This window comes from Pinus tabuliformis, chromosome 8, assembly GCF_031772625.1.
Source record: "Pinus tabuliformis cultivar Carrire ecotype Pingquan chromosome 8, CPIR1, whole genome shotgun sequence".
Taxonomy (NCBI): Eukaryota; Viridiplantae; Streptophyta; class Pinopsida; order Pinales; family Pinaceae; genus Pinus; species Pinus tabuliformis.
This window is the reverse complement of record NC_142294.1, coordinates 109,063,374-109,087,632: the sequence shown is the minus strand read 5'-3', so window position 1 is coordinate 109,087,632 and position 24,259 is coordinate 109,063,374. Positions and strand designations below refer to the sequence as shown.

The 24,259-nt window shown below is 39.3% G+C and overlaps 1 protein-coding gene across 1 annotated transcript in view; it reads right to left on the bottom strand.

Moving 5' to 3' along the window:
• Positions 1–790: 790 nt before the first annotated feature.
• SOS1 (sodium proton exchanger, putative (NHX7) (SOS1)) overlaps positions 791–24,259 on the bottom strand; it is a 449,093-nt gene continuing 425,624 nt past the window's right edge. The window contains exons 23-24 of the mRNA XM_089371819.1: positions 1,655–1,962; positions 791–1,377 (exon numbers count right to left, since the gene is read on the bottom strand). Of these exons, the coding sequence (XP_089227945.1) occupies positions 1,042–1,377; positions 1,655–1,962 (644 nt within the window). The 3' untranslated portion in view covers positions 791–1,041. The remainder of the gene's footprint in view (positions 1,378–1,654; positions 1,963–24,259) is intronic.

Genomic DNA, 24,259 nt, shown 5'->3' with positions numbered 1-24,259 from the left:
CTAACTAAAGATTTGAGTGATGCTGATGACATGGCTTGAGGAAGCCATTCTTCACTATTAGCTATTTTTATTTTAGTATTTTAAAATTTCCTAGTTTTTGTTTGGATATGCTTAAGGCAAATTTTGTATGTAGTATGACAATGGACATATATCATGATTCTTCTTAATATGAAAACTCCAATTTACACTTGATATCAAACTAGAAATTTTGAAATTTCATTGTAAATGTTGAATGCTCAATGATATGCATGTTTAAATATTTAAAATTTAAATCATAAACATTTTAATTTTTTTGTTTAAAGTTGAAAGATATACAAATTCATGTATATTATAATTTATAAAATATAATATTTATATATTATATATATAAATTATAATATACCCTTCACGAACCCATGCTCCCTGTTTCAAAAAAAGACATCCCCGTCCCCGTCCCCGAACCCACGCTCCCTGGGAACATAATTGTATAGTTTCAAGAAACTTTCAAAGTAGTTTTTAACAATTTTGGGATTTTCTACAAATGATTTTATAATTAAAAATTTATCTGGAAAAAATTTCCTTCAAAACAATAATCAAACTTCAATAACCCTAAACAACACTTCAATAAAATACGAACACTTCCATAACAGAAAACAGGTTAAAAAAGAATTACATTAAGATTAAAGTTACAAAAATATACATATCTACCGAATACATTACATAGTTATCCAACTTTAATAACCCTAAACAACACTTTTATAAAATACAACTCAAAATCAAACAAAATAACACTTCTATAACAAAAAACAACTTAATAGAAAAGATATTTTATTTATACATTGATATTCAAGTTATAAGAATCTCTCTCGGTTTCTTTAAAGAGATACATATGTACCAAATACACTACATTGCCTCAACGTAATAGTCCAAGGGCATTCCCATTTATTTTGTAATTCTCAAACATTGTACTCTTGGAATTTCTGAATGGTGTTAGGATTTGACTAAACAAACAAGAAATGATACACTACGAGGACATGATAATAAATTTAATGAATGGATGAACTAATGACGGAAGAGATTACTTGCTGAGTCTATTCTTACAATGTGCTCATCTTCTGCATCGGACCCTTCACTTGAATCATCAGCTGTTGTTGGCCTCCTCACTCTTGCTATGGGAGGTCGAGGGTGTATGCCAAAGCGACCACTAGCAATACTACCTTGGCTTTTCAACTTCATTCTCACTGTCGCTCCCTTTTCTGACTGAGCAGAGGGAAGTGCGCTCAGGGAAAGATACTTCCTAATATGTGATCGAGCTGATGGGTATGACCTAATTCGATATCGTGTTCCCCACGGTTCTCTCCAAAAGCTTCTTCTCGGGTTGTACGTTACCTCATTTACCTATCCATACAAGTAATGAAAGAAAAAATATAAAGCATGAGAGTCATACGATATGATATTATAACAGAAAACTTTTGCATTATTTACCATATATTTAATTGTTTGTAATGATTAGCTAGCCTAGATATGGTTGGGATCCTCATGCATGGGCGTCTACTTTCAACTATATTCTCATTTATTGTAAGTGTTGTAATCACACTAGTTGGTGCCTGAGTGATAAATAGAAGTTAACTTTCAAAAATAAATCAATGCCGACTTAAATTCACAGGATGCTTACCATACTACCAAACACGCTCAGCTGGATTGCTCTTGCAGATAATCTTTTTGACAGTCCCTGTTCACGTTTCATAAATTCATTATCTGCAGGTTCTCCTACTGTATATTGTTTATCAGGCCAAGAGACAAGCCCTTCATGCTCATAACTATGACGGCCTGGAATTAGTAAACCATGAGATAAAAGTGAAGCTGAAGCTCTGCACAGATGTCTCTCACTATGAATTGAACTAAGCTCAAAAATGATAATCCTGGAGCGTGTATCTGCTTCAAAGAATGTCCCTTGGTGGGCTGCACTTCCTTGCCTGCTACCTGTGTAAACAAGGAACGCCATTAAAATGTTTTTATATAAAAAGCATCTAAACAAAAAGCATAAGATAGTCAGAGCATTAAAAGTAGATCAATAAGTTGACCGTTTAATAATCCCAAGTATGAGGCAATGAGATATATTGTTATACACACCACATATCACACTTGATAAATGTCTATTTTAAGGGGTTCAGTACCATCCAAATATATTTCATAGAGAGTAAACTAGGATCATTTCTTGGGCTTTTTGTTGTCTCTTATAACTGCTACTGCTATTGAATCTCTTCTAGAATTGTGTTCGCTCTCATAATCTAATTGTTCTTCGTATATGGCATTTTGGAGTTATGGCAAGTGTATGCCAAGACATTAGTTAGAACTAGGCTACCATTATAAAAGAACATGTACAATGCAAAAATCAAAATAAATGACGAAAGATTATCATGCATATGTAACAAATATCGTTCTGAAATGATATCACAAATAATGATTGTTATTGCTATTAGGTGTATATCGACCACAGCATTGTTTGACTTTATTTTTCTGATTACGATCAATTTTGAATCTAGAAATGCATGGGAATCTCTTCTCTAATTATTTCATGTTCTCGGATAAGTTCGACCTCTAGACTAATGAAGAATTTGGACCTCACAAAACCATGGCAGGTGAATTCTTTACATGCATGACCTTTAAGTTACTTTGTGAGTTTCATGAAAGGTATAACCATTTATATCAAAATTTTACTGTTTTCAGACAATAGAGGCTAACAAATATTTCTTGGAGAAGAAAAAAAACCAAAAAACCCTTGGATAAAGCAGATGTACATCTTTAGGGTATGTCAAGTTAGTCTCAAGATGGGGACACTTAGTGTTACAAAAACAAGCATTTTCCCATTGTAAAAGTATTGATTGCATGTAGAGGTATGGTCGCAATGGAGATTGTAACTTGCATAAGCACATGTAGGTATTTCTTCATATCTGAGATCTAATAACTATGAATTGGCTGTCAATTCTTAATTATGATTCAGTTGGGGACAAGTAAAGAATCACAATTAAATGTTCCCAAGACACTACAAGCCACATATGGCATTACAGTTCTAACTTCTAATTTTATTAGTAAGTCCTTGGATGCTAGTTAAAGGGGGCATATTTTTCCTAAGAAAGAACAACCCCAAGTTAGACTTGATGCTGTTCATAGTACATACGAGTTATAGGGGGCACATTTTCCCACAAAAGGAGCCCTGAGTTGGACCTATAGTTGGTAGGTGTGACTAGTTAGAAAGAATAAACATTAGGTGACATTTATTAGAAGACACCTTATTTGGCAGCTGGGAATGGCAAGCAGCAGCAGCTACTTGGCAGACATGCAAGGTGTTATATAATATAAACTAGATGTTTAGAAAGTGGACAACATGTCAACAAGAGGTGACTCAAAGAGGGAGCATGCATAGGAGTTGGACATATTAAGCATCATGTGGTTGGAGGTTGTCTATGGTGTTATAGAAGCACTACAACTACACCCTCATTTTGCACCATTTCCTCATTGTTCCATTGCTAAATGCTTATGAACATTTATTTCTCGCTATAGGAGGAACTAAGACTATATTTCTTATGACAATGAAAGTCCTCCTCTCATTCTTATGCATACAACTTTCTCTTGATTCTAAGTTCCCATTTTTTTGGTCCCAAGGTTAGCTTAATTGGTTGAACCATCTACCCAAGGCATGTTGTTCATGAGGAGGTCGTAGGTTAAGATCTGGTTGAATCCATTGGGGTTACCAACTACCATTGTGGTTGGTAGTTGAACTACTTGAATATTTTGGTATATAGGGAGGATTCCATGAGGCTTTTCTTGGGAAAAAAGGTCCCTATTTGTTAGGATTTATTGTGCTAAAAATTTAGTATTTTACTCAAAATTAATCAACATGCATTGTAGTGCCTAAAGAACTCCAAACAACTCTATTTGACTAACAATACACTATTAAATAAATTATTTAACATTATGAAAAATTTCTTTTTGAGATTGTAGGAATTTACAGGGTAAGTTCCTCAGATAGAACACCAAAGGACACCGCTCACAAACAGATCACAGATCAATACACTAGAACTTTTGACGTGGTTAAAAACCTCAAAGAGGGAAACAGTCCACGGCCTGAGCCAACGCGGCCACTTCAGGCAATTTATTAATAAAAGAATGAAAATTTACATAAGCTTCTCTCATGAACGGTTAACCTACAAATGACCCTCCATGCTCTTTAAATAGAGATCATGGACCAATCGGGTGTTAAGCCACGGATCAAGTGTCGATAATACCAAGGAGAGAATGAACCGTCAGATCACTACATATCGTGACCGTCGGATTGTAAGTTACAAAATGTACATAGTAAAGAAACACACTTTACCTAACTCTATACTAGACCAAGTTATACTTAACTATTTCCTATGTGTCGGAATATCCTAACATCCCCCCTTAAGAACAACTTGGGATAGGATTGAAGGATTTACAAATATGACACAATAGGAGAAGGAAGGAGACACTAGAGCCTATCCCCCCTTAGTGACAACTTCCTGAACTCCAACCATAAATCGAAGTTTAGTGAACTTCGCCTCTGTGAGAGCCTTTGTAAAGATGTCTGCAACTTGATCATCTGTTGAACAATATTGCACTTCAAGAACATGGTCGTGGATGAGCTTTCTGATGAAGTGCATGTGCAGTTCAATGTGTTTGCTGTGCTGATGTTGGACTGGATCTTTGCATAGTTGAATGGCACTTTGATTATCACACCAAAGTGTAGTCAGATGCTGCTGTTGAAAGCCAAACTCTGACAGGATCTGACGAAGCCACAAGGCTTCCTTACTAGCTTCTACGGCACCACGATACTCTGCTTCTGCTGAAGAAAGAGAAATGGCACCTTGTTTCTTGCAAGCCCATGTAATAGGTCCTGAACCAAGAGTGAACACATAACCTGCAGTAGACTTCTGATCATCAGGGTCACCAGCCCAATCGGAATCAGTGAAACCAACCAATAGAGGAGATGCTTCGGCACTGTAATGAATCCCAAACTGAACTGTACCTCGAACATAACGAAGTATTCTTTTAGCTGCTTTCCAATGACTTTCACATGGGTTTTGCATAAACCGAGCAACAAGGCCAACAGCAAAGGAAAGGTCAGGACGAGTATGGGTTAGATACAAAAGTTTTCCTACAAGTTGACGGTATAAGGTAGCATCAACTTCAGGAGAAGTACAAGTGATTGAAAGTTTGACTCCAGACTGAAAGGGAGAAGGGGTTGGCTTACAGTCTTCCATGTGAAAATGGCGTAGAATATCACAGGTATACTTGGACTGGGAAAGGGAAATACCTTCCTTGGATTGCAAGACTTGAAGACCAAGAAAATAATGTAAGTGTCCTAAGTCTGTCATTTCAAACTTCCTTTTAAGGCTAGACTTCACATGGTTTATAAGGTTGGGATCACTACCAGTCAGGATAAGATCATCAACATAAAGAACAAGAATGATAAGAGACTTGCCCACTTTCTTGGTGTAGACAGTATTGTCAGAATGACACCTAGAAAAGCCATTTTCTAAAAGAAAGTTATCCATTTTGGCATACCAAGCTCGAGGAGCTTGCTTGAGACCATAAAGGGATTTCTTAAGCCGACATACAAGGCTGGAGTCTGTTTGTATAAATCCAATAGGTTGTTCCATATAGATTTCTTCATGCAAGTCCCCATGCAAGAAGGCAGATTTAACATCCATCTGATGGACTTCCCATTTGAAAGAGGCAGCAAGGGAAAGAACAAGGCGGATAGAGTTCATTTTGGCAACAGGGGAGAAGGTTTTAGTGTAGTCAATGCCTTCAACTTGTGAAAAACCCTTAGCAACAAGACGAGCTTTATGTTTATCAACTTTCCCATCTGGTCCATACTTGGTTCTGTAAACCCATTTGCATCTAACAAGTTTTCGTCCCTTTGGTACAGGAACAAGATCCCATGTATCATTTGCCAATAATGAATGATATTCTTCATTCATAGCTGCTTCCCAATCTGGATGGCCTGAAGCTTCTGCAAAGGTGTCAGGATCATAATTCACTGAAGCTTGAGCCAATAAAGAAGAGGCTCTATCAAACTGAGAACGTGTACGTCGCTGATCTGTAGGATCACCGGCAAGATCACCTGCTGCATCCCGAGTAGCACAGACCCATTTTGGAAGCTGAGGAGCTGAAGGAGGATCCTGAGAAGGTGGGGGAGGATTTTCATCCTCGCTTTCATCATCTGAAGAAGAAATATTTTCAAAAGTAGAAGAGATAGGGAGAGGTGGCACATCCGCCGAACTAGGCTCGTAGGCCGATATATTTTCAGCAAACTTTACATCTCTTCTAATGATAACATTTTTGGACTTAAGTGGAATAAGTCTATATCCTTTGACATCTTCAGAATATCCAACAAAAATACATTTTTCACTCTTAGGTTCTAAAGCTTTATGTTTCTCATCTGGAATATGGGCCCATGCTTCACTTCCAAAAACATGAAAGTGACTTACATTTGGTTTGATTGAGCTCCATGCTTCTTCTGGAGTGATATTCTTTAAAACCTTAGTAGGAGTGCGATTTATTATGTAATTTGCACAGTTAGTTGCTTCTGCCCAATAATTAAGACTAAGTCCTTTAGATTGAAGCATACAATTAGCCATTTCCTTTAAGGTGCGATTCTTCCTTTCAGCTACACCATTTTGTTGTGGAGTATATGGAACAGTATGTTGCATTTGAATTCCATTCTCAGTGCAAAAGTTGATGAATTTGTTGTTAACATATTCTCCCCCATTATCAGATCTTAGCTTAAGAATTTGATGTCCAGATTGTTTTTCAACAAAGGCCTTAAAGGCCAAGAACATGTTAAATACTTCACTCTTGAGTTTTAAGAAGTATACCCAAGTGCGTCTGGAGAAATCATCAATGAAAGTTAAGAAATACTTGTAGCCAGAGAATGAAACAACTGGAAGTGGACCACATAAATCACTATGCACGAGCTGTAAAGGGGCTGAGGCGTGCCAAGAGGTACGTTTTTCAAAACTGTCCTGATGATGTTTTCCGAGTACACATCCGGAACAAACACCATCTCTGCAAGATACCATTCTAAGACCTGTCACCATATTTTCTTTACATAGATTCTGAAGAGAGCGATAGTTTAAGTGACCAAATCGCTCATGCCAAAGTTTGGTCACTTCATCATTATGAGCAACAAATACTGAGGGAAGATTTGATGACCCAAAGTTGTGAAACTTATACAACCTTGTAGAATCATCAGCAATGCCAGTAGCTAAAATCTGCCTAGGATCTCTTAGGTCCTTAATTACAACATCGTGAGGTGAAAATTCAACGATTTTACCTTCACCTGAATGAGTTATCTGATATACAGATAGAAGGTTGCAGGATAAGGTTGGAACACATAATACATCATTAAACTGACCATTGTCTAGATGAACAGTTCCAGTCCCTACAACACTAAGAGATCTATCATCACCAACATATATATTTTTGGTGTTACAATCATTTAAAGAAGAAAACATGGCTTTGTTTTCGGCCATGTGATAAGAAGCTCCAGAATCAATGAGCCACTCATGAGAATGAGAAGAAGAAGATACATTTAGTGCATAGCCAGACCGAGATGCTTGACAACCACATGCAGAAAGTGCCATTCCTGAAAATGAAGTTGAAGTTGAAGAGTGCTCCAAATGGATGTTATGCTTCTTCATTGCTGCTTCCAAGGCTTCCATCTTCTTAAAGCATTTGGATTCTAAGTGGCCATCTCGATTACAAAAGTTGCAATGTCTATCAGTCTTCTTCCCTTTGTTTTTATTTGTCTTATCATTTTGTTGAAATGATTTTTCATTTTGAGGCTGAAATTGCTTAGGACCCTTGTTTGGTTTAGGACCATTCCTTTTAGGATACAACTTCTTAGGATTCTTTGGATTTGGTTGCTGCTGGGCGGCTAACGCTTTCTTAGAAGAGTTTCCAAGATTAAGAAAACCAAGGTGTAAGAGTTTTTCTTGTTCTCTTATTAAAGAATCACAAAAAGAATCAAAGGAAGGGGATTTGTAATCTTGTCCTTGAGAAATGAAGGCTTCTCTTGTAGAATGGAAGGTGGAAACAAACACAGAGTAGGCTGGTCCGAACTTAGTAAAAATGGAATAGATAAGGTTACTATCTTCTTTCTTAACCTTAACACCTTCCAAGAGAAGTCTAAGGGTCTTGAACTTGGACAAAAAATCTTCAATGCAAGAAAAATTATTGGGGTCCAATGTAAGCAACTCATTTTCAAGTTGATGGGCTCTAAGTTTATTTGTTATTCCAAAAACTTTAGTAATCTGTTTCAATGCTTCATCAGGAGTATCAAGTTCTGCAATATGGAATCTAAGATCTGGAGAAATAGACATCCCTATCAACCCACGTGCTTGATCTTGTCTATTTTCCCATTTAGCTCCCTTATCTTCATCTTTCGGTTTGGTTTCTTGGCCTGTGGCTATTCTGTAGAGACCTTTACTTCTAAGTAAATCCACAATGTAGGACCACCATTGGAAGTAGTTGGTGCTGTCAAGAATAACTTGGCATGGACTTTCCATTTTAACAGAAACTGAAGCTATAGATGCTGAAACTAAGTGTTCCAATGGAAAGATCTCGAAAAATTAGGCTGTTTCAAAAAAAACGGTTCTGAAAACGGCTTCCGGATGAAGAAGTTATGGCTTTTTGAAGAAAATTTAATGAAGTCGCTGACGAAGTGCAGGAATGTGCGGAAATGAAAAATCCGCCCCCACAAAAAGGAGACTTGAACTCAAGACCTCTACTCTCATAAATTAGCTTTGGACCAAGTGAGCTATACAAAAAGTTTGAGAGAGAGAGAGGGGAGGGGGTTGAAGCTTTGGGTTGCGTGCTTGCTTTAAGAAAGCTCTTTTTCCCTACAAAACAAAAAACACAAAACCCAACACGGACATACAAAAAAACAAACCTTGCGACTCGAAGTTAGCTTTATCCGGAAACTAAATATTTTCCTCAATGTTTCTGATTTTCCGAGATCACACTAAGGCGCAACAGAAAAGAGCATACGCATGAGAAAAATCCTTCCTTTCTGTTTCTGATTTGCCCAGATCGCACAGAGTCGCGGGGCAAAGAGTATACGCAGAAATGAAAGGTATAGATCTAGTAATAAAAAAAAGCTAAATAAACCGAAACCGAAATAAACAGAGAGAAAATAACTGTAAACTGCAAATAAACACTGTATACCTCCAGATCTTAAAAATGACGTAGCTAGGGCTACCGGAAACCTTTTCGCGTGAAACGAAAGGGGTTCCTCATTGGAACAGATGCTCCCAACACAACAGAGCAGTCCTCTCGGCCCGAAAGCAGTCAGAAACAGTAGATCTAGGAAACGGTAGTCGGATGCAGTTCTACCGGCTTCAGATTTGGATCACCAACGGACGCGGCCCTCAAATAGCTCTGATACCATGTAGGAATTTACAGGGTAAGTTCATCAGATAGAACACCAAAGGACACCGCTCACAAACAGATCACAGATCAATACACCAGAACTTTTGACGTGGTTAAAACCCTCAAAGAGGGAAACAGTCCACGGCCTGAGCCAACGCGGCCACTTCAGGCAATTTATTAATAAAAGAATGAAAATTTACATAAGCTTCTCTCATGAACGGTTAACCTACAAATGACCCTCCATGCTCTTTAAATAGAGATCATGGACCAATCGGGTGTTAAGCCACGGATCAAATGTCGATAATACCGAGGAGAGAATGAACCGTCGGATCACTACATATCGTGACCGTCGGATTGTAAGTTACAAAATGTACATAGTAAAGAAACACACTTTACCTAACTCTATACTAGACCAAGTTATACTTAACTATTTCCTATGTGTCGGAATATCCTAACAGAGATTGCTACAACAAAATATAGCACCTTAGTGCAAAGCCTCACTAGGTGACCTAGACAGTGAGCAATAGTGGGAGTGTCACCACTATCACCTTAGCAACTACTCCCCTCTTTTTAGTGTAGGACGGATATCCAACATAAGGGAGGCTATCTTACTAGATCTTAGAGATCAAATGACTCAATGAAACCAAGTCAAGCGCCATCTAAAGGTTCTACTTCAGTTACCACCAATCTAGAAGATCAAGAAATTAGGGTTTATGGTGGATTTTGGATGTAATATTTATATTTGAGTTCAAAGAGTTCTATGGCTCTTCTTGAGGCTTAGTTCAACCAATAAAGTGTTGGCATTATGTTCTCTGGTATGGCTATATGTTACAGATGTTGTACTTGATGGCAACTCCCATGACAAGGCTCTCATTTTATTGAAAAATAAGAAGGACGCAGGATATCAGTTTAGAAGGTGCGTACCCGCAGGTACACCTTGCAGGGACCGCGTCCAGAGACGCAGGCCAGCCATTCAGGAGGTGCGTCCACCCAGTGCACACATTTCAAGGCAGAGAAAAGCTCACGTGGGGGTTTCTTGTGTTTTACTCTTGGTATCTAGCCGACGGTATTGTGTTATTATGGTGTCGGCTCGTGGTATTGTTCCATGATTTGAGGAGGAGCTTGCCTATATAAAGCAAAGGAGATCATTTGGTTTAAGCATGGTTTTGGTTGAATATCTTATGAGGGCTAGATCTGGTCTAGATCTAAACAAGGCGAATCTACTGATGGACCGAGATCTCTTCGGCGCATGTTCAGATCTATAGATCTGACTGTCTGGGTTACTTCTGAAGTCTTGAAATCATCTATGCCCGGAGGGACGCAGGTGCAGTAAGGGTTCAGGTGCGTCGGGACGCAGACGCAGAAGGGTTCAGGTGCGTCGGGACGCAGGCGCAGAAGGGTTCAGGTGCGTCGGGACGCAGGCGCAGAAGGGTTCAGGTGCATCGGGACGCAGGCAGTTCAATAGACTCAGAGCGAGGGACGCAGGCTAGCAGTTGAGCAGGATGCGTCCGGGACGTAGGCTAGCAGTTGAGCAGGGTGAGTCCGGGAAGCAGGCTAGCAGTTGAGCAGGGTGAGTCCGGGAAGCAGGCTAGCAGTTGAGCAGGGTGAGTCCGGAAGCAGGCTAGCAGTGGAGCAGGGTGCTTCCTTCTCTTAAAATCTTTGTTTATCATTGTTGTGTTCTGGGTTTGGTCCTATTACTGTTGATCTAGTTACTACAGTTGATTGGGTAATTCTCTCATACTTGATGATCAATTGATGCTTATGGATCCAGTTTGAAAATTTATGAAAAGTGGTCCTTGTAAGAAAAGAAGTAGGGGGTTGTAGCTCCCTTCCAGGAGAGACTGGAAAACGAGAGAGAGTTGTAGCTCTTTGCAGGTTGCAGCCTGCGTACTGGTAAAGGACTGCACCAGTACAAAACCATTGTAAAAGAAGTTTCTAATTTGAAAGAAGATAGAGACATATTGCAGCAGGTGGTTTTCACCCACATTGGGTTTCCACCTTACATCTTGTGTTCTTTGGTGTGACTATCTGTTTTCTTTGTTCATGCACATTATTTTATGATACTGACATGCAAATATAATTCAAAGATCAAATAAGGAAGGTTCATTAAAAGAATTAGATAATACTGATTCACCCCCCCCCCCCTCTCAGTATTATTTCCAACATAAAGCTCAAAGAAGGTCCTCAAACACACGCAATCAAGATCTCTTTTTGCTAAAGTAAACTAACGTATAAAATTGAAAATTGCAACAATAGACTAGTTGATGATAGCAACAAATTTAGCCCCAAAAACTATGATAATAAAGTGAAAAATGGGTGATAAAAATAAGAATAAATAATAAGTAATTACAACAATTTCTCTACAATTAAAAGACATAACAACAACCCTCCTAGGGAGCTCACTTGGCAAGCTTGTGAAAATGTAAAGTAAATGTGAGTACAAGGTTCCATGTTCAAATCCCTAGTTGCTTACCCGTGGCCATGTGCAAGGGGTCAGTGTGGTTCACTTAGGGATTATAGTGTTAGCAGTTAGAATCGACCTCATGTCACACGAGTACGAGACTGGCCCAATGGTCGATTCCTCCAATCATAAAAAAGGACATATAACAACAATTAAAACCCTAGACACCTACCCTAATTTATGGCTGGAAAATACACTTAAAATGACACCTTTGTTTTTCTTGTGTATTTAAAAAAATTACTAAACCTAGGATAATTATTAATAATGTCCAAGACAATAAACATTGAAAATATATGACTTTGCTATAATTAAAACCTAATGTACCCTAAAACAAATAAAGAAAATGAATTCTAGAGGTCTAAGTGATTGACACAAGAGATAGCTAGTGCCTTTCTTAATCTGAGTTAATGAAGGATAAGATCAACAAACTTGAAGAATTCGGAGTAGATTCAAGACTCAAAAGACTAAGGTAAGTTCACTCACTTATCCCTATGGTTTTGCATCATCAAAGATGAAATAAGGGAAAGGGTCCATTTCTTCTTTCCTCAATGACTTGGAAGAAGGGTTTGTCTAAGGATAATAAAAAAAACAAAATACCATTACCACTTGCATAACACTTAATTACCAGCATCCCTAAACGATAACCATCATCCAAGCTTCACCATAATCCATCCATGAAAATAGTGCATGTTGTTGCAAAATCTAGTAGGCCTTGGAGAGGGGCACCCTACGCCCCTCTCCAAGGCTGATATTAGGCCAATTGACAACAATGAGATAGTAGCCCATTGTCACCACAACTACTATCACCTACTCTTTAAGTATTTTCATCGATGGGAGGAGTCTCGATAACAAGGTCACCTTAAGGATGTTCTAGGTTCAAGGGTGCACAGTGACTTAAAGGGATCATAAGGAAAAGGCACAACTTAGGTACATAACTCCAATCTTATGGATGAAGGCAATTCACTTTCCTTAGAGAGGTCTGATTTAGACAACACAAGACCTAGGGTTTGATTAACATGTTGAGAGTTAGTGTGGATGAGGGTCAAGGTATGGAGAAAGGGTTTCCTATTGTTTATTTGAGGTAGCATCGAATGTGCTCTAGGCCTCAAATTTTGCAGGGAGGCTTGGGCACATGTATTCCAAAGAACCCAAAAAGCGTTTTGGGAAATTCCACCCAGAGACAATTTTATTAAAATAATTAATATTTTTTAACGGGACACGAAGTCTAAACTTAGGAAATTAAAAATATTAATGGGTATTAATCTAATTGTGGGTGTAACTTCTAGAAGAAGACGAGGATCAAGCTAAAATGATCTTAGCTATTGATTAACTTTTAATCTGAGTCATTGAATGTCAGCGAGAAGATTATTTAAGGGAGCTTGAAGATCATTTGGAAAACACACTAAGAGATCAAGATATTGAATTTCTGAAGTGAGAAGTTCTTAGGAGGAAGTTCTAATCGAGGAGATTTCTTACAGTTGAGGGGTAGGGATAACATCCATAGAGAGAGATTTTCTCAGCTGGAGAATCATCAGTAGAGAGAGGCAGAGAGTGATCCAATAGCACAGACTCAGAGGCTGACGAAGGGCCACGCAAAGGCAGCGCAGAGTGTGAGAGAGAGTACGCGATTTTGCTAGGGAGAGTCAGTTTCGAAAGTCGGGAGTTGGGGTGTGAGACCGGAGGCTAAGAGCAAAGACTCCGAGCAGCAAATCGATCAACAAACTGGGTGACATAGTGCCTAGAGAGGTTAATGCAGGGGCTGCGTGAGGACCATGCAGAGGTAGCATAGGGCCTGCCAGAGGCACTTCATTCAGTATCTGGATCAACTAGTTTTTTCTCAATGATTGTGTGAGGTAATCTCACAAATCATTCTGCCAATATTTCTCTCTGTAATTGAATAACCCGAGAGGTATTCAAAGATGTATTCAAAATTTGCTACTGCTTAATAATAATAAACCCTCAGCTTTGTTGCACTGGTTTTCCCGCATTGGGTTTTTTCAGGGACATTTGTCCAAAAATAACAGTGTCTATTGTGTTATATTTTCTTTCTTGTTTAGTCTCTTGTTTCCACATATAATTTAATTATGTGAAGGCTGCAGTGTATGCATTACGATGTTTGTTGTAGGAAACTACAAGTAATTTGTTTAAAGGAATTTAACAAATAGGAGTAATATCATCAGTTGCTGCAATAGGGATTCTGGTTGAGGAATTTTCACATGGAATCAGAGCTACAGGTGAAGCAAGAAGAGCAGAGTCGACAGATCCAGCGATGGCGAAGGCCAAGAGGCAGGATCCTTGAGGAGTCCACTTCTCGGATCAATACCTTGCTACGAGAGCCCAGATCAGGAGTATTAGGATGGACTAGTGTCGGATGGTGCCGAGGAGTGTCGGGGAGACAATTACAGTGGCTAGGAGCGCTAGAGTCTGAGCAGCACAGAGCAGAGATGGAAGCAGTGTAGATGGCATAGAGCAGAGGTCAGTAGAAGCGCCGCAGATTCAAAGGGTTAGCACAGAGACTAGCAGCAGTCAGGCTTCAACATTCACGTGGTATCATACTGAACACAATTAGTTCAGTAATTTTGGATGTTTTCCGTTGCTATAAGCAACAGTTTGCAGTGCAGTGGCAGTGCTAGCAGTGACACAAATGCAACACTTGAGAGGGAGTTGTAGTACGGATGCAGTGTTGACAGTGGCAGTGTCAACAGCAGTAACACAGTTGTTGGTGGACAGCATGTCAGAGATCAACAACATAGAGGACGATGCTTTAGAGTCAGAGTAGTATGCAACAACGTATATTCCTAAAGCACATTCCTCGCTAAGAGGGAGTGTTGATTTGAGGTAGTATTAGATGTGCTCTAGGCCTCAAATTTTGCAAGGAGGCTTGGGCACATGTATTCCAAAGGACCCAAAAAGCGTTTTCGGAAATTCTACCCAGAGACAATTTTATTAAAATAATTAGTATTTTAATGGGACCTTAAGTCTAAACTTAGGAAATTAAAAATATTAATGGGTATTAATCTAATTGTGGGTATAACTTCTAGAAGAAGACGAGGATCAAGCTAACATGATAGCCATTGATTAGCTTTTAATCTGAGCCATTGAATGTCAACAAGAAGATTATTTAAGGGATCTTGAGGGTCATTTGGAAAACACGCCGAGAGATCAAGAGATCGAATTTCTGAAGTGAGAAGTTCTTAGGAGGAAGCTCTGATCGAGGAGATTTCTTGTAGTTGAGGGGCAGGGATAGCATCCAGAGAGAGAGATTTTCTCAGCTAGAGAATCATCAGTAGAGAGAGGTAGAGAGTGATCCAGCAGCTCAGAAGTAGAGGTTGACGCAAGGCCACGCAGAGGCAGCGTAGAGGGTGAGAGTGAGTCCGAGATTTTCCTGGGGAGAGTCAGTTTCAGAAGACGGGAGCCAGGGTGTGAGACTAGGAGGCTGAGAGAAAAGACTTTAGGTAGCAAATCGATCAACAAACTGGGTGACGTAGTGCCTAGAGAGGTTGATGCAGGGACTGCATGAGGATTGCACAGAGGTAGCATAGGGCTTGCCAAAGGCACTTCATTTAGTATCCGGATCAACTGGGATTTTCTTAGTGATTGTGTGAGGTAATCTCACAAATATTTTTGCCAATATTTCTCTTCGTAACTGAATAACCCGATAGTTATTCAAAGATGTATTCAGAATTTGCTACTGCTTAATAATAATAAACCCTTAGATCTGTTGCACCGGTTTTCCACAATGGGTTTTTCCAGGGACATTTGTCCAAAAAGAACGGTGTCTATTGTGTTGTATTTTCTTTCTTGCTCTGTCTCTTGCTTCCGCATATAATTTAATTAAGTAAAGGTTGCAGTGTATGTATTACACTATTTTCCATAGGAAACTGCAAGTAATTTGTTTAATGGAATTTAACAAATAGGAGTAATATCATCAGTTGTTACAGACTTGCAGTAGGAATTCCGGTTGAGGAATTTTCACACCTACAATGTATTTTAACAAGGTCAAGGCACATGAAACCCTCAAATAAGCCCCCAAGTTGAAGATATACCAAACTAAGGTTTACATTAGGGATAACAACTAGGGCAAGAGAAATTAAGGATGAAATTGAAGTGAATGCCGACCAAAAGAAGAGATTTTGTGGCAACCACCCTTCTCTCGATGTTTAGACTCTTCAACACCAAGGATTCCTCTTCCCAAGCAATTTTCTCTATGCCCTAGCTCGCGCTTGAATTTAAGAGGGCTGAAATCAAAGAATAATGAGAGAGAAAATTTTACGGATAAAAAATGTACTTGATGAGATATGATAAGGGGTAAGGCTATTTTGATGCCCTATTATCAAAACCCTAGCTATCACTTTTGTGAGGGATCAAAATTTACTTCGGAGAACTAACATGAGATCACCAAGGGATTATCATTCACATATCATACTATGAGCAATGCATCCAATGATATGACCTAGTTATCATTAAATTTATATTCAACAAAATTAGGGCACAAATTTACACTAGATCAACAATTTATTCCATACATTAGACATGAAATCAGAAATTTGCAATAAACAAGCCACTTACAAGATAATATGCATGTACAATCCAAATTTTTCATCCAAAGTGACTTTTCCAAAGACAAGAACAAATGCTCAAGACAAATTTCACTCCATAGATCACATCTTTCCACTAGAAAAGAGGTTGAAATCTCTCAAGGAGACCGAGTTCACAAGTCCAAGCGATGATGAACAACAAAATGATCCTCTCCTCTACTTATATGGGGAGAAACATTATCTATTCTAGCCTAAAACCCCTAGGACAACAAGTTAAAATATAATGATGCATTGGGTCACAAGCCAACGCACTAGCTTAGATGAAAAATCACATAATTTGCCCACAGGTGTGAGTTGTAGGGCTAGAATTGCCGACGTCATCCATGCATTGAGCTCTCCTTGGCATGGGTTAAGGATTTTGAGTACCAAGCAAGGTGTAGAAGCCTATAAAAATCGGCCTCTAAGGGTTGGCCCTTAAATCTTTGTAAAAACTCCTTCTGTGGACACCAAAATCCAAGTTGGGGCACCAAAGGTGGTCTCATGGGTCTCTATTGTCGCCCAAATTGTACACTTCAAATGTGACAATGACTCAGAGCAAGGGCTGTCACTCTGATCCTCGCTCACTCCATTCTAGCTATCTCCTAGGCAAGCTAAGGGGGGTAGTCCCTAAAGGTGAGAGGTGAAGGATGAGGGGAAACTTGTTGGTAACCAACAAGTTCAAGGAGATGCACTTAGTTATCTTATGAACTTGATTATAATTAGTTCGCAAGTGTGATTAATGAGCAATGTATTAGAGATCTTGATTAGATTATATTCTTAAGACACTTCAAGATTTAACAGTTAAGAGACTAGTGCCTTCAATAACAATGCTCAAGACAAAATATACTTGCACAATGGATGGACTTATCAAGTTACAAGATACAAGTGCTGCTTAAGGAAGTTAGCTTGACAATCATAATTATGAGTAAGAAGAGAAATTGCAACAAATTTTACCACAAATGATTTATAGATAAGCAATACGATCAACACAAGATAAGTTGCAATTAATGAAATTAGGCTCACAGTTCTGATTACCAGTGGATGCAATGTAAGGTGAGATGCAAGATATGGTTGATTTTAAATTAGATGCCTATTCTAAGTGAAGCCTTCTTACTAACTATTTTGGAGCTAGTCACAAGTGCAAGATGTAGAGAGAAGGTCCAGGGAAGGAGGCTAAGGCCTCATTAACGATACCTACCCTTACTTCTAACCACCCAGGTGCCTTTGTTCCTACAAGGGATTTCCTACAAGAGAATTGCAAGATCACTTGTGTTATCTGCAAATGAGGGTCTATACTCCTCAAGCTCAGTTAAGAAGGTGGTCCTATCTTTCTGTCAACCAAGCTTAGGCTTGGAGGTAAGTTTTGCAGTTCTACAACTAGAATGCAAATGCAAACGATGAGCTAGATTTAATATGCTTCAATTGCAAGACAATACCCTTAGCTCAACAAGACCATCAATTGCAACATTAAACACATGAATCCAAGGATGAACAACTACGAAAATTTCACAGGATTTGCAATTAGAAAAAATCACCTAGCAACTTATCTTCAATGCACTTATTAGAACTTTCTTATATCAATAATGTTAGGATATTCCGACACATAGGATATAGTTAAGTTCAACTTGGTCTAGTATAGAGTTAGGTTAGAGTTAGGTAAAGTGTGTTTCTTTACCGTTGTACATTTTGTAACTTACAATCCGACGGTCACGATATGTAGTGATCCGACGGTTCACTCTCACCTCGGTATTACCGACACTTGATCCGTGGCTTGACACCCGATTGGTCCATGAGTTCTATTTAAAGCGCATGGAGGGTCATTGTTCGGGTAATCCGTGCATGAGAGAAGCTTATGTAAATTTTCATTCTTTGATTAATAAATTGCCTGTAGTACCCACGTTGGGACAGGCCGTGGACTGTTTCCCTCCTTGCACTTTGAGGGTTTTAACCACGTCAAAAATACTGGTGTATTGATCTGTGATCTGGTTGTGAGCGGTGTCCTTTTGGTATTCTTTCTGAGGAACTTACCCTGTAAATTCCTACATGGTATCAGAGCTATTTGAGGGCCGCGTCCGTTGGTGATCCAAATCTGAAGCCGGTAGAACTGCATGCGGCTGTCGTTTCCTAGATCTGCTGTTTCTTACTGCTTTCGGGCCGAGAGGACTGCTCTGTTGCGTTCGGACCATCTGTTCCAGTGAGGAACCCCTTTCGTTTCACGCGAAAAGGTTTCCGGTAGCCCTAGCTACGTCATTTTTCAGATCGGGAGGTATACAGTGTTTTTTTGCAGTTTACTGTTATTTTCTCTCTGCTTATTTCGGTCTCAGTTTATTTAGCCTTTTTTTTTAACCGGATCTATACCTTTCATTTCTGCGTATGCTCTTTGCCCTGCGACTCTGTGCGATCTGGGCAAATCAGAAACAGAAAGGAAGGATTTTTCTCATGCGTATGCTCTTTTCCCTGCACCTTAGTGTGATCTCGGAAAATCAGAAACATTGAGAAAAATATTTAGTTTTTCGGCTAAAGCTAACTTTGAGATTTTTTTTAAAATTTCTAGTTTTTTTGGCTAAAGCTAACTTCGAGCCACAAGGTTCGTTTTTCTTTGCATATTCGTGTTGGGTTTTGTGTTTTGTAGGGAAAAAGAGCTTTCTCAAGGCAAGCACGCAAACCAAGGCCCCCCCCCTCTCTCTCTCTCTCTCTCAAATTTTTTGTATAGATCAATTGGTTCAAAGCTATTTTAAGAGAGTAGAGGTCTTGGGTTCAAGTCTCCATTTTGTGGGGGCGGATTTTTTTTCATTCCCGCACATTCGCGCACTTTGCCGGCAACGTCAACAATTTTTTTTCAAAAAGCCATAACTTCTTCATCCGGAAGCCTTTTTCAGAGCCGTTTTTTTTAAAACCGCCTATTTTTTCGAGATCTATCCATTGGAACACTTACTTTCAGCATCTTCAGCTTCAGTTTTTTTTAAAAAATGGAAAGTCCATGCCAAGTCATTCTTGACAGCACTAACTACTTCCAATGGGTAGCCTACATGGAAGATTTACTTAGAAGTAAAGGTCTCTTCAGAATAGCCACAGACCAAGAGAAGAAACCAAAAGATGAAGACAAGGCTGCAAAATGGGAAAATAGACAAGATCAAGCACGTGGTTTGATAGGGATGTCTATTTCTCCTGATCTTAGATTCCACATTGCAGAACTTGAGACTCCTCATGAAGCATTAGAAAAACTCGCTAAAGTTTTTGGGATTAAAAATGAAATTAGAGCCCATCAACTTGAAAATGAGTTGCTTACTTTGGATCCTAATAATTTTTCTTGCATTGAAGATTTCTTGTCCAAATTCAAGACCCTTAGATATCTCTTGGAAGGTGTTAAAGTTAAGAAAGAAGATGGTAACCTTATTTATTCCATCCTTACTAAGTTGGGACCAGCCTACTCTGTATTTGTTTCCACTTTCCATTCTACAAGGGAAGCTTTCATTTGTCAAGGAAAAGACTACAAGGCCCCTTCCTTTGACTCCTTTTGTGATTCCTTAATAAGAGAACAAGAAAAACTCTTACACCTTGGTCTTCTTAATCTTGGAAACTCTTCCACGAAAGCGTTAGCCGCCCAGCAGCAACCAAATTCAAAGAATCCTAAGAAGTCATATCCTCAAAAGAATGGTCCTAAACCATCTCAGCCTCAAAATGAAAGATCATTTCAGCAAAATGATAAGACCAATAAAAACAAATGGAAGAAGACTGATAGACATTGTAACTTTTGTAATCGAGATGGCCACTTAGAATCTAAATGCTTTAAGAAGATGGAAGCCTTGGAAGCCGCAATGAAGAAACATAACATCCATGTGGAGCCTACTTCAACTTCAACTTCCGGAATGGCACTTTCTGCATGTCGTTGTCAATCATCTCAGTCTGGTTATGCATTAAATGTATCTTCTTCTTCTTCTCATTCTCATGAGTGGCTCATTGATTCTGGAGCCTCTTATCACATGGCCAAAAACCAAGCCATGTTTTCTTCTTTAAATGATTGTAACACCAAAAATATATATATTGGTGATGATAGATCTCTTAATGTTGTAGGGACTGGAACTGTTCATCTAGACAATGGTCAGTTTAATGATGTATTATGTGTTCCAACCTTATCCTGCAACCTTCTATCTGTCTATCAGATAACTCATTCAGGTGAAGGTAAAATTGTTGAATTTTCACCTCATGATGTTGTAATCAAGGATCTAAAAGATCCTAAACAGATTCTAGCTACTGGTCTTGCTGATGATTCCAAAAGGTTGTATAAGTTTCACAACTTTGGGTCATCAAATCTTCCCTCAGTATTTGTTGCTCATAATGATGAAGTGAGCAAACTTTGGCATGAGCGATTTGGTCACTTAAACTATCGCTCCCTTCAGCATCTATGTAAAGAAAATATGGTGACAGGTCTTCCTATGGTATCTTGCAGAGATGGTGTTTGTTCCGGATGTGTACTCGGAAAACATCATCGGGACAGTTTTGACAAACGTGCCTCTTGGCACGCCTCAGCCCCTTTACAGCTTGTGCACAGTGATTTATGTGGTCCTCTTCCTGTTGCTTCATTCTCTGGCTGCAAGTACTTCTTAACTTTCATTGATGATTTCTCCAGACGCACTTGGGTATACTTCTTAAAACTCAAGAGCGAAGTATTTAACACCTTTTTGGCCTTCAAAGCCTTTGTTGAAAAACAATCTGGACATCAAATTCTTAAGCTAAGAACTGATAATGGTGGAGAATATGTTAAAAACACATTCATCAACTTTTGCACCGAAAATGGAATTCAAATGCAACATACTGTTCCATACACTCCACAACAAAATGGTGTAGCTGAAAGGAAAAATCGCACCTTAAAGGAAATGGCTAATTGTATGCTGCAATCTAAAGGACTCAGTCTTAGTTTTTGGGCCGAAGCAATTAATTGTGCAAATTATATAATCAATCGCACTCCTACTAAGGTTCTAGAGAATATCACTCCAGAAGAAGCTTGGAGTTCCATTAAACCAGATGTAAGTCACTTTCGTGTGTTTGGAAGTGAAGCATGGGCCCATATTCCAGATGAAAAGCATAAAGCTTTAGAACCTAAGAGTGAGAAATGTACTTTTGTTGGATATTCTGAAGATGTAAAAGGTTATAGACTTATTCCATTTAAGTCCAAAAATGTTATCATTAGAAGAGATGTAAAATTTGATGAAAATAAATCGGCCTGCGAGCCTAGTCCGGCGGATGTGCCACCTCTTCCTATCTCTTCTACTTTTGAAAACATTTCTTCTTCAGATGATGAAAGCGAGGATGATAATCCTCCCCCACCTTCTCAGGATCCTCAACTTCCAAGATGGGTCCGTGCTACTCGGGATGCAGCAGGTGATCTTGCCGGTGATCCTACAGATCAGCGACGTACACGTTCTCAGTTTGAAAGAGCCTCTTCTTTACTGGCTCAAGCTCCAGTAAATCATGATCCTGACACTTTTGCAGAAGCTTCAGGCCATCCACATTGGGAAGCAGCTATGAATGAAGAATATCATTCATTGATGACAAATGATACATGGGATCTTGTTCCTCTACCAAAGGGACGCAAACTTGTTAGATGTAAATGGGTTTACAGAACCAAGTATGGACCAGATGGGAAAGTTGATAAACATAAAGCTCGTCTCGTTGCTAAGGGCTTTTCACAGGTTGAAGGCATTGACTACACTGAAACCTTCTCCCCTGTTGCCAAAATGAACTCTATCCGCCTTGTTCTTTCCCTTGCTGCCTCTTTAAAATGGGAAGTCCATCAGATGGATGTTAAATCTGCCTTCTTGCATGGGGACTTGCAGGAAGAAATCTATATGGAACAACCCATTGGCTTCATACAAACAGACTCCAGCCTTGTTTGTCGACTTAAGAAATCCCTTTATGGCCTCAAGCAAGCTCCTCGGGCTTGGTATGCCAAAATGGATAGCTTTCTTTTAGAATCTGGCTTTTCTAGGTGTCATTCTGACAATACTGTCTACACCAAGAAAGTGGGCAACTCTCTTATCATCCTTGTTCTTTATGTTGATGATCTTATTCTTACTGGTAGTGATCCCAACCTTATAAACCATGTGAAGTCCAGCCTTAAAAAGAAATTTGAAATGACAGACTTAGGACACTTACACTATTTTCTCGGTCTTCAAGTCTTGCAATCCCAGGAGGGTATTTTCCTTTCCCAGTCCAAGTATGCTTGTGATATTCTTCGTCATTTTCACATGGAAGACTGTAAGCCAGCCCCTTCTCCCTTTCAGTCTGGAGTCAAACTTTCAGTCTCTTGTACTTCTCCTGAAGTTGATGCTACCTTATACCGTCAACTTGTCGGAAAACTCTTGTATTTAACCCATACTCGTCCTGATCTTTCCTTTGCTGTTGGCCTTGTTGCTCGTTTTATGCAAAACCCCCGTGAAAGTCATTGGAAAGCAGCTAAAAGAATACTTCGTTATGTTCGAGGTACAGTACAGTTTGGGATTCATTACAGTGCCAAAGCAGCTCCTCTGTTAGTTGGTTTCACTGATTCTGATTGGGCTGGTGACCCTGATGATCGGAAGTCTACTGCCGGTTATGTCTTCACTCTTGGTTCAGGACCTATTACATGGGCTTGTAAGAAACAGGCTGCCATTTCTCTTTCGTCAGCAGAAGCAGAGTATCGTGGTGCCGTGGAAGCTAGTAAGGAAGCCTTGTGGCTTCGTCAGATCCTATCAGAGTTTGGCTTTGAGCAGCAACATCCAACCACACTTTGGTGTGATAATCAAAGTGCCATTCAGCTATGCAAAGATCCAGTCCAGCATCAGCGCAGCAAACACATTGAACTACACATGCACTTCATCAGAAAGCTCATTCATGACCATGTTCTTGAAGTGCAATATTGTCCAACAGATGATCAGGTTGCAGACATCTTCACAAAGGCTCTCACAGAGGCGAAGTTCACTAAACTTCGATATATGCTTGGAGTTCAGGAAGTTGTCACTAAGGGGGGATAGGCTCTAGTGCCTCCTTCCTTCTCCTATTGTGTCATATTTGTAAATCCTTCAATCCTATCCCAAGTTGTTCTTAAGGGGGGATGTTAGGATATTCCGACACATAGGATATAGTTAAGTTCAACTTGGTCTAGTATAGAGTTAGGTTAGAGTTAGGTAAAGTGTGTTTCTTTACCGTTGTACATTTTGTAACTTACAATCCGACGGTCACGATATGTAGTGATCCGACGGTTCACTCTCACCTCGGTATTACCGACACTTGATCCGTGGCTTGACACCCGATTGGTCCATGAGTTCTATTTAAAGCGCATGGAGGGTCATTGTTCGGGTAATCCGTGCATGAGAGAAGCTTATGTAAATTTTCATTCTTTGATTAATAAATTGCCTGTAGTACCCACGTTGGGACAGGCCGTGGACTGTTTCCCTCCTTGCACTTTGAGGGTTTTAACCACGTCAAAAATACTGGTGTATTGATCTGTGATCTGGTTGTGAGCGGTGTCCTTTTGGTATTCTTTCTGAGGAACTTACCCTGTAAATTCCTACAAATAACACTTTAAATAACAATGAGCACAAGAAATATGGCTAACAGTGATAACTAAACTAACAAGTATATCGAGTCTATCAATGAGATGCCGAGATGCAACAAAGAGTAACCAAACCAATATGCTAGATATGCAATAATGAGAGAAAGAGAGAGTTAGTACATCAATTATCTTCAAAGAAACCCATGAAAATCTTTATGCAAATTAAATGAGTAGACCTTCACAAGAGAG